Raw genomic sequence first — 19,098 nt, 5'->3', positions numbered from 1 at the left:
TTGTTTTGACCGCCGTCTGAAGATAACACAGGGAGTTTGTTAGTTGTATTAATTTGTTATGATCACCGTCTGAAGATAACACAGGGAGTTTGTTAGTTGTATTAATTGTTATGATCACCGTCTGAAGATAACACAGGATGACAGTTTGTTGTATTAATTTGTTATGATCACCGTCTGAAGATAACACAGGAGTTTGTTAGTTGTATTAATTGTTATGATCACCGTCTGAAGATAACACAGGATGACAGTTAGTTGTATTAATTGTTATGATCACCGTCTGAAGATAACACGGGGAGTTTGTTAGTTGTATTAATTTGTTATGATCACCGTCTGAAGATAACACAGGGAGTTTGTTAGTTGTATTAATTGTTATGATCACCGTCTGAAGATAACACAGGATGACAGTTTGTTGTATTAATTGTTATGATCACCGTCTGAAGATAACACAGGGAGTTTGTTAGTTGTATTAATTGTTATGATCACCGTCTGAAGATATCACAGGATGACAGTTTGTTGTATTAATTGTTATGATCACCGTCTGAAGATATCACAGGATGACAGTTTGTTGTATTAATTGTTATGATCACCGTCTGAAGATAACACAGGATGACAGTTAGTTGTATTAATTGTTATGATCACCGTCTGAAGATAACGCAGGATGACAGTTAGTTGTATTAATTGTTATGATCACCGTCTGAAGATAACACAGGATGACAGTTTGTTGTATTAATTGTTATGATCACCGTCTGAAGATAACACAGGATGACAGTTAGTTGTATTAATTGTCATGATCACCGTCTGAAGATAACACAGGGAGTTTGTTAGTTGTATTAATTGTTATGATCACCGTCTGAAGATAACACAGGATGACAGTTTGTTGTATTAATTGTTATGATCACCGTCTGAAGATAACACAGGATGACAGTTAGTTGTATTAATTGTTATGATCACCGTCTGAAGATAACACAGGATGACAGTTAGTTGTATTAATTGTTATGATCACCGTCTGAAGATAACAAAGGATGACAGTTAGTTGTATTAATTGTTATGATCACCGTCTGAAGATAACGCAGGATGACAGTTAGTTGTATTAATTGTTATGATCACCGTCTGAAGATAACACAGGATGACAGTTAGTTGTATTAATTGTTATGATCACCGTCTGAAGATAACGCAGGGTGACAGTTAGTTGTATTAATTGTTATGATCACCGTCTGAAGATAACACAGGATGACAGTTAGTTGTATTAATTGTTATGATCACCGTCTGAAGATAACAAAGGATGACAGTTAGTTGTATTAATTGTTATGATCACCGTCTGAAGATAACAAAGGATGACAGTTAGTTGTATTAATTGTTATGATCACCGTCTGAAGATAACACAGAATGACAGTTAGTTGTATTAATTGTTATGATCACCGTCTAAAGATAACAAAGGATGACAGTTAGTTGTATTAATTGTTATGATCACCGTCTGAAGATAACGCAGGATGACAGTTAGTTGTATTAATTGTTATGATCACCGTCTGAAGATAACACAGGGAGTTTGTTAGTTGTATTAATTGTTATGATCACCGTCTAAAGATAACAAAGGATGACAGTTAGTTGTATTAATTGTTATGATCACCGTCTGAAGATAACGCAGGATGACAGTTAGTTGTATTAATTGTTATGATCACCGTCTGAAGATAACACAGGATGACAGTTAGTTGTATTAATTGTTATGATCACCGTCTGAAGATAACGCAGGGTGACAGTTAGTTGTATTAATTGTTATGATCACCGTCTGAAGATAACACAGGATGACAGTTAGTTGTATTAATTGTTATGATCACCGTCTGAAGATAACGCAGGGTGACAGTTAGTTGTATTAATTGTTATGATCACCGTCTGAAGATAACACAGGATGACAGTTAGTTGTATTAATTGTTATGATCACCGTCTGAAGATAACACAGGATGACAGTTAGTTGTATTAATTGTTATGATCACCGTCTGAAGATAACACAGGATGACAGTTAGTTGTATTAATTGTTATGATCACCGTCTGAAGATAACGCAGGGTGACAGTTAGTTGTATTAATTGTTATGATCACCGTCTGAAGATAACACAGGATGACAGTTAGTTGTATTAATTGTTATGATCACCGTCTGAAGATAACACAGGATGACAGTTTGTTGTATTAATTGTTATGATCACCGTCTGAAGATAACAAAGGATGACAGTTAGTTGTATTAATTGTTATGATCACCCTCTAAAGATAACGCAGGGTGACAGTTCTTTACTAGTATTATACCACATTATAACACGCTTCTCTACTGTTAGTACATTACATTATATATCACAGTTCTTCACTAGCATTACACCCAACTGAACACAGTTATTTGCCAGTATAACATAAAATCTGTAAAACAGGTTTTCACTACCATTACAACAAATTATAACGCAATCATAGGCTAGCAATACAACAAGTTATAACATAATCACACCCTAGCATTACAAGTTATAAGATAATCACACCCTAGTATTACAAGTTATAACACAATCATTACAGCTAAATAGATCAGTTTTTCAAAAACACTAAAGCCACTTATTACACAGCTCTTGAGTGGCAGACTTCTGGTTTAACAACTTTAAAGTAAAACTAAGTAATGAAAGTTCTATACTTTCTTATTAGTATTCATAGCCATCTGATTCTGTGGAGTTAAATATTTTAAACTTTGTTTAGCTGTTTCTTGGAGTTCAATCTTTTAAACTTTGTTTAGCTGTTTCTTGAAGTTCAATCTTTAAACTTTGTTTAGCTGTTTCTTGAAGTTCAATCTTTTAAACTTTGTTTAGCTGTTTCTTGGAGTTCAATCTTTTGATCTTTGTGTAGCTGTTATTTTGGAGTTCAATATTTCAAACTTTGTTTAGCTGTTTCTTGAAGTTAATTATTTTTTATCTTTGTTTAGTTTGCTATTCGTACCAAGCAGCTGACGAATGTTCCAAACAAAATGGAACTTATTACAATAAAACTTGTGTCGACTATGAAACCTCAATGTCTTTGGGTCTTCGAGCCACTGTTAAACTTATGGAAAAGAAAACACCAGCTGAAGACTATTTCCTGTAAGTTCTGTTTGATTTCGCTTTTCATACTAACTATCTGAGTATTGAGGGCTGTTGGAACACTTGTGTAATTCTGTGAATGTTGTGATAATCACGAAAAACAAATGTGTAATTCCGCTTCAAAACAAACACGATTAAATTAGTTTATTCAGTAATTTTCTGACTTTCGTATTTTTCTGGGTAAAGCAATGGAACTGTTGTCATTTGCAGCTAGAGTTCTGTGTGTGGGACAGAACAAACGTAATACGCTAAAAGCGCCACCTAGCTAGAGTTCTGTGTGTCGGACAGAACAAACGCAATACGCTAGAAGCTCCACCTGGCTAGAGTTCTGTATGTGGGACAAAACAAACGTAATACGCTAAAAGCTCCACCTAGCTAGAGTTCTGTGTGTGGGAGACAGAACAAACGTAATACGCTAAAAGCTTCACCCAGCTAGAGTTCTGTGTGTGGGACAGAACAAACGTAATACGCTAAAAGCTCCACCTAGCTCGAGTTCTGTGTGTGGGACAGAACAAACATAATACGCTAAAAGCTCCACCTAGCTAGAGTTCTGTGTGTGGGACAGAACAAACGTAATACGCTAAAAGCTTCACCCAGCTAGAGTTCTGTGTGTGGGAGACAGAACAAACGTAATACGCTAAAAGCTCCACCTAGCTCGAGTTCTGTGTGTGGGATAGAACAAACGTAATACGCTAATAGCGCCACCTAGCTAGAGTCTGGCTCTTGTTATTTCAAAATCTGACAATGTTGTTTTTCTGTTAAATCTGTATAAATAATTAAATTCATGAATATTTTGTGGTGTTTCGTAGTAAATACATATCGTTTAACAGAATATTTCACTGTAGAAAAATATTTGAAGGCTTTTAAATGTATATACCTCTCGTGCTCATTTAACGCAGGGCTTGGCATTCTGGGCTGCGACAAATAATATGACCAAAGCTCAATATGTGATATTCTATTGAATTGGCTCTACACTATCACTTAGGGTGTAGTCATAGGCGTGACAGTGAATCCCGCTATTCGTTTAAAAGTAGCCACGTAGGCGACTGGAGCTGTTAAAATTTTACCTTTCCTTTTACAAATTAGCAGTTTTAAATTAGGGTTTTGACCTAACTGTTAACCTATGTATTATAGTTCCAACCGGGTTCACAATATCAAAAATATTTTATTCATTATTTGTTCTATATTTTATAATGTAAGGGAATAATTTTGATTTTAAAATAATAACGACAAAAATAAATGTAGACTGCTTCCTATAATAATAAATATGGACTGCTGCCTATCTATTATAATAAATCAAATAATTTTGGAGGACGTACTTTCTTGCGAATAAAACATTGGAAGATATCATACGTCAAAAGGAAAAATTTGTCGTTCGTGTACGACCAACAACGAACCTAAAATAAAGTAAAGCTAAATATTATTGCGAATTTTAGTTTACAACAATGAGTGATAACAATATTTAAAAGTACTGAAATTGTTAAAATAAAATAAAAATGATTCTTAGCGAATAATTGTGTTGAGTCGCGAAATGTGTTAATTTTGAAATTAAGAATGTACATTTAACTAACAGTTACGATGTTAAACGTTGAAAGATGGCGAAGCGTTAGAAAACAATGTACATTTAACTAACAGTTACGATGTTAAACGTTGAAAGATGGCGAAGCGTTAGAAAACAATGTACATTCAACTAACATTTACAACATTAAACGTTGAAAGATGGCGAAGCGTTAGAAAACAATGTACATTCAACTAACAGTTACGATGTTAAACGTTGAAAGATGGCGAAGCGTTAAAAAACAATGTACATTCAACTAACAGTTACAATGTTAAACGTTAAAAGATGGGAAGCGTTAGAAAACAATGTACATTCAACTAACAGTTGCGATGTTAAACGTTGAAAGATGGCGAAGCGTTAGAAAACAATGTACATTCAACTTACATTTACAACATTAAACGCTGAAAGATGGCAAAGCGTTAGAAAACAAAAATCTTAAAACTTTGTAATAAAAATCACGTCAACTGCACGTATTTTTGTTTTTCTTTCTTTTTTCTTTCTACGTTTCTTTTGTCTCTTATCGTCCAGCCCAATTGACGAGTTTCGGCATTGCCCGAAAGTCCTCTTGGACAGTGACTTTTGGGAGACAGTAAATGGATTTAACATAGTACTTTTGGAATCCACTAGCTTAGAATCAGCAATAGACAAATTAAAGAGAATAGAGAAGAGACCAATATTTATAGTTAACGTGGTTTTATCATAACATTTTAACACTAATATGACTTGAAGTAAGGCGTGCGACTCGTAATCCGAGGGTCGCGGGTTTGCGCCCGCGTCGCGCTAAACATGCTCGCCCTCCCAGCCGTGGGGGCGTATAATGTGACCGTCAATCCCACTATTCGTTGGTAAAAGAGTAGCCCAAGAGTTGGTGGTGGGTGGTGATGACTAGGTGCCTTCCCTCTAGTCTTACACTGCTAAATTAGGGACGGCTAGCACAGATAGCCTTCGAGTAGCTTTGTACGAAATTCCAAAACAAACAAACAAACAAGACTTGAAAAAGGAAGAAACCAAAAGTAGAGAGACAAATGAAATATGGGTTCATTATTAAGAAATTCAGTATCAAATTTATATTATAGAAGATTTAGGACAAGATGATGCGATATAAAACATAACATTTGAAACATTAGTTTATAAAAAATAGAAGAAAGTACATATGTCATTCTTTTGAAAAAATTACATGAGATGTCGTCACGATCAATATGTGTGAAACAAGTACAAATAATGCTTCATAACAGCATGAGATGGCGCTATGCTCAAAATATTGAAAATAAATATAAATCATGATTCATCCACGTAGAAATTATAAACAAATAAATCATTACATGGACAAATATTTTTATTTTTTTAAAGAATGGATACAAGTCAAGCGAACTTGGATATATTTATGTTTTCTAAATTTGCACAAACATTATATTGCTTTCTAAACAATCTATTGTTCAACCCAAAAATTACAATCTTATATTTTATTAACAGTAAATATCATTTAAGCCTCAATTCTAGCGTTGACAATAACGTCTACCGCAAGGGGTCATGGAATGAAGGAAGAATAGAAAACTGTTCTGTGTTGTTCATAATTTAGAACAGAAACAATAGAAATGAATATTTACCAGTTTTTTCAACTTTCAGACGTTACGTCCTGGACGTATCAAGTGGTATAGACGAAAGTGGTGAAGTTAAGTGGTACTTAGCTCTGTGTCTTCTCTTAGCCTGGATTATAGTCTTTGGCTGTTTGTGTAAAGGTGTACAGACATCAGGCAAGGTACGATTCATGCACTAAGCTAGGCCTACTGTTAAAGTGAAGCATTTTTCGTAATTATTAAATTTAGAAAGGTTCTGACAATTATCTATTTTTGTTATCTACGTGTTCACACAGAAATTTGATGGTTCAATGGCAGAGTCCCTCGAGGGGTGAAACCATTGATGAAAACAGTCATTTTCAATTTGTGATACAGGTATAATTGTTATACAAAAGTGCGTGTCACTCACGAGGCCTTTCTTCACGTAGGTGAGAGGTGAGCTTAAAGGTCTTACAACGCAAAAAGTCGGGTTTCGATTCCCATAGATTTGCTCCAAGAGTAAATAAGATGAAGGTTCATTTCCATGTTTTGTAATTCTATATTCCAGAAAGTTAGTGATTTTAAATATAATCATATACTGTTCGTCTATTGTTCTCGTATACTATAATTCTTTTTTTTCCCTATATAGTAAACTACATAAAAATTTAACTGTTTAAAAAATGGTATCCTGGTCCTTATAAGGCTTAGAGTTCTATTTAACGATTTATAACATTAATTACGTTTAGAAAGTTTGTTAGAGAGGGCTGTTAATACATTCATAAAAAAAACCCAAATTAAAGTCGAATAAAAGACATTGCAAAATCAAAAGGACCCACATGGTACAGGCTATAATTTGAAATATAAAATATACCTTAGGTTTGGAGGTGACTGAAGAACTAGGACCCACATTGCGGTGGGGATACACCTTCCATCTGTCTTAACCTTCGTACGCCAGTATCACGTGAAGAAATTCATAAAAATAATTAATAAGAACACGATAAACAAAAGATGTAGAAGCTAGAAGAGCGAGATGTGGGTACTCAAGTCTACAACATCCCACATCTATTTCACCCTTCACTGCTGACATATAGTGGAGGGAATATAAGTGCTCTTTAAAGTAAAGAGAAGAGTGGGTGTTTTTATAGCAAAGCTACATTGGGCTACATGGTGATTCTACAGAGGGGAATCGAACCTCTGATTTTAGCGTGGTAAATCCGTAGAGTTGCCGCTGTAAGAAGAAGACATTAGAGAAAATTAAAACAACACATGAACTAAGATACTACCACTTGGGAGTACGTAATATAAGCCTACCTCTTGAAGTTGACATTCCAGCCTCCATTATAGTGGTAAATCACTACTTAGTAGCACAGCAGACAAATTATACGAGTATATATATGTATATACACATATATAACGTTACATTAGTTTATTTCTGATGTACGTATACCAGATGCTCTTTGGAAAGTGTTCTGTTTCAAGAGTGAATTAAACTCAAATTGGCCCGGCATGGCCAGGTGGTTAAAACACTATACACGTTATCCAAGGGTCGCGGGCTCGAATCCCCGTCACACCAAATATTCCCGCCCTTTCAGCCGTGGGGGCTTATAATATAACGGCCAATCCCACTATTCGTTGGTCCAAATGGTAACCCAAGAATTGGCAGTGGGTGGTGATAACTAGCTGTCTTCCCTCTAGTCTTACACTGTTAAATTATGGACGGCAAGCGCAGATAGCCCTCGTGTCACTTTGCGCGAAATTCAAAACAGACTTTTATATTTATATAGATGGTGACAGTGCATTAGAGGAGCGTGTGACGTATTCATTACGTCATATATGCACTCTGAGAATGAAGAACAATAAAGTCCCCCGTGACGGGAAACTGGGGTAAAACGGTAAAATTGTGACCCCTATTCCAAATCTACATGCACACCGGTTAAACATTTCGCTAAGTTGGGGGTTGCAATTCGCGTAATAAAATATTTTTCCTGTATCATTTAAGCAAGAGTTCTATCACAATATGATAAGTAGTTACATGAACATACAACAGACAGTACTGTTATATTGATAAGTATGTTGGTTTTCGAATTTCACCCATGGTATAAATGTGTTTATATTGTTTTATTCAGATACTATGGTATAAATGTGTTATTGTTTTATTCGGATACTATGGAATGAGTGAGTTTATTGTTTTATTCAGATACTATGGTATCAATGTGTTTATATTGTTTTATTCAGATACTATGGTATAAATGTGTTTATATTGTTTTATTTAGATACTATGGTATAAATGTGTTTATATTGTTTTATTTAGATACTATGGTATAAATGGGTTTATTGTTTTATTCAGATACTATAGTATAATTGAGTTTATTGTTTTATTTAGATACTATGGTATAATTGAGTTTATTGTTTTATTCAGATACTATGGTATAATAGAGTTTATTGTTTTATTCAGATACTATGGTATAAATGTGTTTATTGTTTTAAACAGGTACTATGGTATAATCTAGTTTATTGTTTTATTCAGGTGGTATATTTTACGGCTCTTTTCCCATACGTGGTTTTGGTAATCATGCTAATCCGTGGAGTCACCCTTCCAGGGGCGAAAGAGGGAATTCTTTGGTATATTACACCCGTCTGGAGTCGACTTGCGAAGCCTCAGGTACGGTGATGTTTTCCTTCAATATTCACCATAGAAATGGTCAATATTTCCGATACCAAAACTAGTGTTAGGAGTTTTATATACATATTGGTAACACTTGTGTTAGGAGTTTTATATACATATTAGAAACACTAGTGTTAGGAGTTTTATACATATTAGTGATACTAGTATCAGGAGTTTTATATACATATTAGTGATACTAGTATCAGGAGTTTTATATACATATTAGTGATAGTAGTATCAAAAGTTTTATATATATATTAGTGATACTAGTGTTAGGAGTTTTATATACATATTAGTGATACTAGTGTTAGGAGTTTTATATACATATTAGTGATACTAGTGTCAGGAGTTTCATATACATATTAGTGATACTAGTGTTAGGAGTTTTATATACATATTAGTGATACTAGTATCAGGAGTTTTATATACATATTAGTGATACTAGTATCAAAAGTTTTATATATATATTAGTAATACTAGTGTTAGGAGTTTTATATACATATTAGTGATACTAGTGTTAGGAGTTTTATATACATATTAGTGATACTAGTATCAGGAGTTTTATATACATATTAGTGATACTAGTGTAAGGAGTTTTATATACGTATTAGTGATACCAGTGTTAGGAGTTTTATATACATATTAGTAATACTAGTGTTAGGAGTTTTATATACATATTAGTGATACTAGTATCAGGAGTTTTATATACGTATTAGTGATACTAGTGTTAGGAGTTTTATATACATATTAGTAATACTAGTGTTAGGAGTTTTATATACATATTAGTGATACTAGTATCAGGAGTTTTATATACATATTAGTGATACTAGTATCAAAAGTTTTATATACATATTAGTGATACTAGTGTTAGGAGTTTCATATACTTATTAGTAATACTAGTGTTAGGAGTTTTATATACATATTAGTGATACTAGTGTCAGGAGTTTTATATACATATTAGTGATACTAGTGGTAGGAGTTTTATATACATATTAGTGATACTAGTGTCAGGAGTTTTATATACATATTAGTGATTTTGGTGTTAGGAGTTTTATATACATATTAGTGATTTTGGTGTTAGGAGTTTTATATATATATAATTGATACTAGTGTTAGGAGTTCTATATACATATTTTTCCTATATGAATGCAAAAAAAACAAAAAACACTTTTCTTTCGTAATTGATGCCAAGAAGAAAAACAAACATGAAGTTAATACAATAATAGGAATACCTGTAGAGTCGTAGTGTGTTGTAATATAGTACGTTTTAAAAACGTAATGATACTTCTCTATATATAATGATACTTCTTTATATATAATAATACTAGGTGTGGGGAGACGCAGCTGTGCAGATCTTCTTTGCACTTAGTCCAGCGTGGGGTGGTCTTATAACGTTGTCTTCCTACAACCCCTTCTACAACAACTGTTACAAGTAAGTATTATATTTGTATAGGGTGGTCTCATAACGTTGTCCTCCTACAACCCCTTCTATAACAACTGTTACAAGTAAGTATTATATTACATTTGTATAGGAAGGTCTCATAACGTTGTCCTCCTACAGCCCCTTCTACAACAACTGTTACAAGTAAGTATGATATTTGTATAGGGTGGTCTCATAACGTTGTCCTCCTACCACTCCTTCTACATCAACTGTTACAAGTAAGTATTATATTATATCTGTATAGGGTGGTATCATAACGTTGTCTTCCTACAGCCCCTTCTACAACAACTGTTACAAGTAAGTATTATATTATATTTGTATAGGGTGGTCTCATAACGTTGTCCTCCTACAGCCTCTTCTGCAACAACTGTTACAAGTAAGTATTATATTATATTTGTATAGGGTGGTCTCATAACGTTGTCTTCCTACAACCCCTTCTACAACAACTGTTACAAGTAAGTATTATATTATATTTGTATAGGGTGTTCTTATAACGTTGTTCTCCTACAACCCCTTCTACAACAACTGTTACAAGTAAGTATTATATTATATTTGTATGGGGTGCTCTTATAACGTTGTCTTCCTACAACCCCTTCTACAACAACTGTTACAAGTGAGTATTATATTATATTTGTATGGGGTTGTCTAATAACGTTGTCCTCTTACAACTCCTTCTACAACAACTGTTACAAGTAAGTATTATATTATATTTGTATAGGGTTGTCTCATAACGTTGTCTTCCTACAACCCCTTCTACAACAACTGTTACAAGTAAGTATTATATTATATTTTTATGGGTTGTCTAATAACGTTGTCCTCTTACAACCCTTTCTGCAACAACTGTTACAAGTAAGTATTATATTATATTTGTATGAGGTTGTCTAATAACGTTGTCCTCTTACAACCCCTTCTACTACAACTGTTACAAGTAACTATTATATTATATTTGTATAGGGTGGTTTCATAACGTTGTTTAACGTTAAAATAATGCCCTTCATGACATTATTATTAATAAAACACCAATATTTTATCTCTAACATAAACTACAGCTCTTTCTGATTTGTCACACTCCTGTTAAACTCCAGTTTTAACTCCTAATCTTGAAGATACTTCTAACTGTTCTAGTGTTTTATATTCCAATCGTGCAGCCGTCTGCCTTTACTAATTAATTTACTGTTTCATTCTGTATCAGCGAAACTTCGTGAATGCACTTTGTCATTCATATAAGTTTAATTCTGCTTAAACTCTGTAGTTTATAAAAGAAATGTTCAAACTAACCAATCTATTTTCGTCAAACATAAGCTACTTCTCTGATTCCATTTGTCTAGATTAATGGTTTTTAACCTTGTTGGAGGTACTGAACCAGACCAGTGGTTCTTAACCTTGTTGGAGGTACTGAACCAGACCAGTAGTTCTAAACCTTGTTGGAGGTACTGAACCAGACCAGTGGTTCTTAACCTTGTTGGAGGTACTGAACCAGACCAGTGGTTCTTAACCTTGTTGGAGGTACTGAACCAGACCAGTGGTTCTTAACCTTGTTGGAGGTACTGAACCAGACCAGTGGTTCTTAACCTTGTTGGAGGTACTGAACCCCGGAAGTTTCGTACCTGCATTCACTGAACCCTTCGTAATTGGAAAAATAAAATATGATTTTTCAAATTCAAAACATAAGTAGATATTTTATTGGTGCACAAAATGAACCATGCATCAGTTGCACACAATATCACTGTGTTCAAAGAACAAAACCAACAAAACGTGAATTTCACACAAAAACATAAATCAATGAATATTTACTGCAAATCAATGTGACTTTTACTGTTACCTTTCAGGGACAAGTTCAGAAATGCGCGGCTTTACCTTGACAAGTGCCACTCTCATGTCATTTTCACAACAAAGTCTGTTCCTTTTCTTCGTTTTATGTCTACCATCCTCGAAAAGGATTGCTCACAAAGTTACGTTGTAACAAACGGTATGAGTATCTCAAGGGCTTTCTTTGCAATAAGAGGGTACGCTACGATTTGGTGACACCAAAACGTTGAGAGCGTTGCTGTTGAACCTGGCTCTGCTGAAGTTCAATGATTTCGTCGAGGTATTCATCATTGACATCTGCTGTCGCAACACTAAACGTGAACGGCTGTCTCACCCATGCTGGATATGACTCTCTGGTGGGGAAGTATCCGTTGAGAGACTTTGCGAGCTCATCTAAGTACATGGCAATTGCTTGCTTCAGTTCCCCGGGTACAGAAATGTCTCCGATTTCAGACACATCTTCGATCTTACTTACACAGTCGTCCAGCAGGGGAAAGTTTGCGAAGTTATCATTTTCTGTTCGTCGTTTCCATAACGGTAGCTTTTTTTTGAAAAGCCTTCAGGTTTTCTTCTGCTTCGATGATGTTGACTCCACCTCCCTGCATCTGTTGATTGAGATGATTGAGACTATTGAAGATATCGGCCATGTACGCCAAAATGAGAATGAACTCAGATTTTTCGAAGCAATCTGCATGACAATGTTGGTGCTCTCGCCAAAACAGGGCTAATTCCACACGCATGGCAAAAACACGATTCAGCATCTTTCCCTGGGATAACCACCGAACGTTAGAATGATACAGAAGTACCTCGAATTCAGAGCCCATTTCATTACACAGCTCTTTGAAGATGCGATGCTTCAGGGCACTATTTCGCACAAAGTTCACATATTCCACTACAATTTTTAATATTTCTGCCAGTTTTGAAGGCAAGGTTTTCGTTGCCAATGCATGCCAGTGCAGAACACAGTGCGTTACAATGATGTGTGGTGCATCGGTTTTCACCAGCGCACTAAAACCAGAGTTTCGTCCCAGCATGACTGGAGCTCCGTCCGAACAAACTGCAGAAACCATATCCCACGAAAGATCGTTGTCTCTGAAGAAGCCATCCACATGTTTCTTCATGTCGGCTGCCTTAGTTATTGTTGTAAGAGGCAACAAAATAAAAAATCTTTTATCTCGTCGTTCTTCACATAGCGCACGAATACAACAAACTGGCTTAGATTGGAAACGTAGGTGGTCTCGTCGAGTTGAAGGCTGAATTTTGCTGGGTTTGAAATCAGATCTGCAACTACTTGAGCCAAGATGTCATCACTCATGTCATCTATTCTGCTGTTGATGGTGTCACTTGAAAGATGAATTTGGGATAACTTATTTTCAGCAGCTTTTCACAGTATGATATTCGCCATTTTCAACGCAGCTGGTTTCACGAGTGCTTCACTAATGGTGTGTGGTTTGCCCTCCTTTGCGAACAAGTACGCAACTTCGTACGATGCTGTGAGGATCGGTTTGTCGATGGGTACAAAGCCGAGATCAGGCAAAGTAGCCTTTTCATCGAACCTGGCTCTCTTTACCTTGAATTCAGCAAGCGTTGTGTTCTTGTATTTCCCATCTCCATGCAGCTTTAGGGAGTGTTCTCTTAGTTTTGCCGGTGTTAGACTAGAATTGCTCAACTTGGCATTGCAAATCATGCATTGAGGACGCTGACTCCCATGATGTTCCGTTATACACGTGAATCCATATTGTATGTATTCATCCGACCACTTTCTGTTTTTGCTCGACATAGTTAGTGTGAAGGGATTGAAAGATTAGGAAAAAATCACAAATGGCGCACGATTACTACAGTCACAAGTCGACTGCTAAGCGCATGAAGTTCCCTGCAGCACAGATGTTAAGGCCAAGTGATGTGACGTGATCAGCCGCAGCCAATGATGGCCAAGTGGAGCATGACGTCACGAATCATGCGAGTGGGGTAAACGGAACGGTCACATACACAGTGTGTGTGTCTTGACCTTCGCCTGAATCCCTGAGACTGACTCACCGTACCCCTGGGGTTTGATTGAACCCAGGTTAAGAAGTACTCGTCGAGATGGCAATTTAGTTTTGCTGGAAATACCATTGATATCGAGTAAGCGCCATCTAGTTTCCAGAATAAAATTTAAATTTTCAGCTTTTTCTTTTTCTAATATCTTATCTTTTCTTATCATAGACAATTTTATCATATCACATTTTTATTATTATTCCGCATTAAAACAAATTCCCACGTTTTTATTTTGTAAATTTTGTAACTCCACAGTAATAATATTTATAACTTATAAAATCATTAAGGAAACAAAAATCATTTACGACTCCTTACAGTCTTACATTTATCTTGTGATTTTAAACCTTATTACTTCGTATAAAATGAATCTATTTTCACATAAGTGAAAAATCTTGAAGGAAATAACTGATGTGTTAAGCACAATCTTGTTCATTCTAATCTTTCGATCAATAAAATATCTACTCTCCTAAACAAATAATTGTCTTTGTTTTAAAAAATGTGCAATAGAAATTGACGATGGGTTTATTGGAAACCCAGTTGTAATTACAAAGTAAAGTTATGTTATAATTTTTATAGTACTTTGTTGTTATTACAAGAGAAAGGTATGTTGTAATTGTTACACTATTTTGTTGTTATTACAAAAAAGAGTTGTTTTATAATTGTTATAGTATATTGTTGTTATTACAAAAGAGAGTTGTTTTATAATTGTTATAGTATATTGTTTTCAATTACAAAAGATAGTTATGTTGTAATTGTTATAGTATATTGTTGTTATTACAAAAGAGAGTTGTTTTATAATTGTTATAGTATTTTGTTGTTATCACAAAAGAGTGTTGTGTTGTAATTGTTATAGTATATTGTTGTTATTACAAAAGAGAGTTGTGTTGTAATTGTTATAGTATTTTGTTGTTATTACAAAAGAGAGTTGTGTTGTAATTGTTATAGTATATAGTTGTTATTACAAAAGAGAGTTGTGTTGTAATTGTTATAGTATATTGTTGTTATTACAAAAGAGAGTTGTGTTGTAATTGTTATAGTATATTGTTGTTATTACAAAAGAGAGTTATGTTGTAATTGTTATAGTATATTGTTGTTATTACAAAAGAGAGTTGTGTTGTAATTGTTGTAGTATTTTGTTGTTATTACAAAAGAGAGTTGTGTTGTAATTGTTACAGTATTTTGTTGTTAGTACAAAAGAGAGTTGTGTTGTAATTGTTACAGTATTTTGTTGTTATTACAAAAGAGAGTTGTTTTATAATTGTTATAGTATATTGTTGTTATTACAAAAGAGAGTTGTGTTGTAATTGTTATAGTATATTGTTGTTATTACAAAAGAGAGTTGTGTTGTAATTGTTATAGTATGTTGTTGTTATTACAAAAGAGAGTTATGTTGTAATTGTTATAGTATTTGTTGTTATTACAAAAGAGAGTTGTGTTGTAATTGTTATAGTATATTGTTGTTATTACAAAAGAGAGTTGTGTTGTAATTGTTATAGTATTTTGTTGTTATTACAAAAGAGTGTTGTGTTGTAATTGTTATAGTATTTTGTTGTTATTACAAAAGAGAGTTGTATTATAATTGTTATAGTATATTGTTGTTATTACAAGAGAAAGGTATGTTGTAACTGTTATAGTATATTGTTGTTATTACAAAAGAGAGTTGTATTATAATTGTTATAGTATATTGTTGTTATTACAAGAGAAAGGTATGTTGTAATTGTTATAGTATTTTGTTGTTATTACAAAAGAGAGTTATGTTGTAATTGTTATAGTATTTTGTTGTTATTACAAAAGAGAGTTGTGTTGTAATTGTAGTAGTATGTTGTTTTTTTACAAAAGAGAGTTGTGTTGTAATTGTTATAGTATATTGTTGTTATTACAAAAGAGAGTTGTGTTGTAATAGCTATAGTATTTTGTTGTTATTACAAAAGAGAGTTGTTTTATAATTGTTATAGTATATTGTTGTTATTACAAAAGAGAGTTGTGTTGTAATTGCTATAGTATATTGTTGTTATTACAAAAGAGAGTTGTGTTGTAATTGTTGTAGTATTTTGTTGTTATTACAAAAGAGAGTTGTTTTATAATTGTTATAGTATATTGTTGTTATTACAAAAGAGAGTTGTGTTGTAATTGCTATAGTATTTTGTTGTTATTACAAAAGAGAGTTGTGTTGTAATTGTTATAGTATATTGTTGTTATTACAAAAGAGAGTTGTGTTGTAATTGCTATAGTATATTGTTGTTATTACAAAAGAGAGTTGTGTTGTAATTGTTGTAGTATTTTGTTGTTATTACAAAAGAGAGTTGTTTTATAATTGTTATAGTATATTGTTGTTATTACAAAAGAGAGTTGTATTATTATTGCAATAGTATTTTGTTCTCATTAAACAATAGATCTACGTTGGAATTGTTACAGTATTTTTTTCTTATAACAACGGAGAGTTATATTGTAATTGTTATTGTATATTGTTGTTATTACAAAAGAGAGTTGTGTTGTAATTGTTATTGTATATTGTTCTTGTTACAAAAGAGAGTTATGTTGTAATTGTTACAGTATTTTGTTGCTGTTACAGAAGAGAGTTGTGGTGTAATTGTTATAGTAATGGAACAAGTTGATTATTGTAATGTTGTATGTAGCATGAAAAATTGAATTTTTATTTGCTCAGGGAACACAAAATATTTAATCTTTTAAATATATTTAGGTGAATTGTCACACACTCTTCACCTGTACATGTTTCCTAAATAAAAGGATACATTGGACTGCCGGAACATTTGTAAAAAAGATATGGTTATAGTATTCAGGGTAGAAGATATGTAAGTAATCCAAGAATGAAAAATGTTATACTCAGCTTCGGTTCCTTTGTACGACATTCGTTTCTTTGAAACTATACTCTATACATTAACGTAATGAGTGTTTGTCTCATTTTTATTTTTATTGAATTTTATCTCATTTCAGAGACGCTTTAATAGTATCTACCACCAACGTTCTGACTAGTATTTTTGCTGGGTTTGTTATATTCTCTGTGATTGGTTACTTGGCCCATGAGCTCAACGTAGACGTAGAGCACGTGGTGAATCAGGGTGCTGGTTTGGCGTTCATTGTGTATCCAGAGGTTGTCGCTCGATTACCAGTTGCACCATTATGGGCATTTTTGTTCTTTATCATGTTGTTAACCCTAGGACTTGATAGCCAGGTAGGCAATTAATTTATGTATGTCATTAATAAACGTTTAAATGATAAATGTATTATTGTCATCCAAAGAAAGCTAATGTCACGTACACAGTTATTTTAAATGGTAAAATACTCGGGATCTATAACTGTTATACATAACAAAAAGACATTAACACCAGAGTTTGTAAGAATTTGCTGCAGCGAAGTAACCCACTTGTTGTAAATACACGTCGATACCCCCTCCCCCCAAAAAAAGAACGTTATAAATATACTTTGATAACCTTCCTCCAAAACATTGTAAATACACTTCGATACAACTCTCAAATAACAAGTTGTAAATACACGTTGATGAAAACAACAACCAAGAAGATGTTGTAAATATACGTCGATAAAACAAATAACAACCAAAAAGACATTGTAAATACACTTTGATAAAAACAACAACCAAGAAGACGTCGTAAATACACGTTAAGAAAAACAACTAAGAAGACATTGTAAATACACGTCGATAAAAACAAACAACAACCAAAAAGACGTTGTAAATACACGTTGATAAAAACAACAACCAAGAAGACGTCGTAAATACACGTTAAGAAAAACAACCAAGAAGACATTGTAAATACACGTCGATAAAACAAACAACAACCAAAAAGACGTTGTAAATACACGTTGATAAAAACAACAACCAAGAAGACGTCGTAAATACACGTTAAGAAAAACACCCAAGAAGACATTGTAAATACACGTCGATAAAACAAACAACAACCAAAAAGACGTTGTAAATACGCGTTGATAAAAACAACAACCAAGAAGACGTTGTAAATACACGTTGATAAAAACAGCAACCAAAAAGACGTTGTAAATACACGTTGATAAAAACAACCAAGAAGACGTAAATACACGTCGATAAAATAAACAACAACCAAGAAGACGTTGTAAATACACGTTGATTAAAACAACAACCAAGAAGACATTGTAAATACACGTCGGTAAAACAAACAGCAACCAAGAAGACCTAAATACACGTTGATAAAAACAAACAAGCTTCAAACATTTACTGTTGAGCATCTATAAAAAATGAAAAGGTCTTGTCTGATACGTGCTCTTATAACCATTTTATCTAATAGATGCTCCTACAACCATTTTGTTTGATACGTGCTTCTACAATTAACTTATTTAACATCTACTCCATCAACCATCTTATCTAATACATGCTCCTACAACCATCTTGTCTAATGCATGTTCCTACAACCATTTTGTTTGATACGTGCTTCTACAGCCAACTTATTTAATACGTGCTCCATCAACCATCTTGTCAAATACATGGTCCTTCAAGTATCTTGTCTAATACATGGTCCTTCAAGCATCTTGTCTAATATATACTCCATCAACTATCTTGTATAGCACATACTCCATTCACGATGTTGTCTAATACATACTCCATCAACCATGTTGTCTAATACATACTCCATCAACTATGTTGTCTAATACATACTCCGTCAACCATCTAGTTTAATATATACTCCATCAAGCATCTTGTCTAATACATGGCCCTTTAAGCATCTTGTCTAATACATGTCCTTCAAGCATCTTGTCTAATACATACTCCATCAACCATCTAGTTTAATGTATACTCCATCAAGCATCTTGTCTAATACATGGTCCTTTAAACATCTTGTCTAATGCATGGTCCTTCAAGCATCTTGTTTAATACATGGTCCTTTAAGCATCTTGTCTAATGGATGGTCCTTCAAGC

The 19,098-nt window shown here is 33.7% G+C and overlaps 1 protein-coding gene across 1 annotated transcript in view; it reads left to right on the top strand.

Moving 5' to 3' along the window:
* Window positions 1-1,646: 1,646 nt before the first annotated feature.
* The window catches only part of LOC143257784 (sodium- and chloride-dependent glycine transporter 2-like), a 32,352-nt gene continuing 14,900 nt past the window's right edge, over window positions 1,647-19,098 (top strand). Inside the window, exons 1-6 of the mRNA XM_076516817.1 lie at window positions 1,647-1,652; window positions 2,876-3,105; window positions 6,290-6,422; window positions 8,747-8,881; window positions 10,213-10,316; window positions 17,127-17,364. Of these exons, the coding sequence (XP_076372932.1) occupies window positions 1,647-1,652; window positions 2,876-3,105; window positions 6,290-6,422; window positions 8,747-8,881; window positions 10,213-10,316; window positions 17,127-17,364 (846 nt within the window). The remainder of the gene's footprint in view (window positions 1,653-2,875; window positions 3,106-6,289; window positions 6,423-8,746; window positions 8,882-10,212; window positions 10,317-17,126; window positions 17,365-19,098) is intronic.

This window comes from Tachypleus tridentatus, chromosome 7 (assembly GCF_004210375.1).
Source record: "Tachypleus tridentatus isolate NWPU-2018 chromosome 7, ASM421037v1, whole genome shotgun sequence".
NCBI lineage: Eukaryota > Metazoa > Arthropoda > Merostomata > Xiphosura > Limulidae > Tachypleus > Tachypleus tridentatus.
Note: the sequence above shows the minus strand (reverse complement) of the source record. Positions and strands in the feature narration are given on the sequence as shown.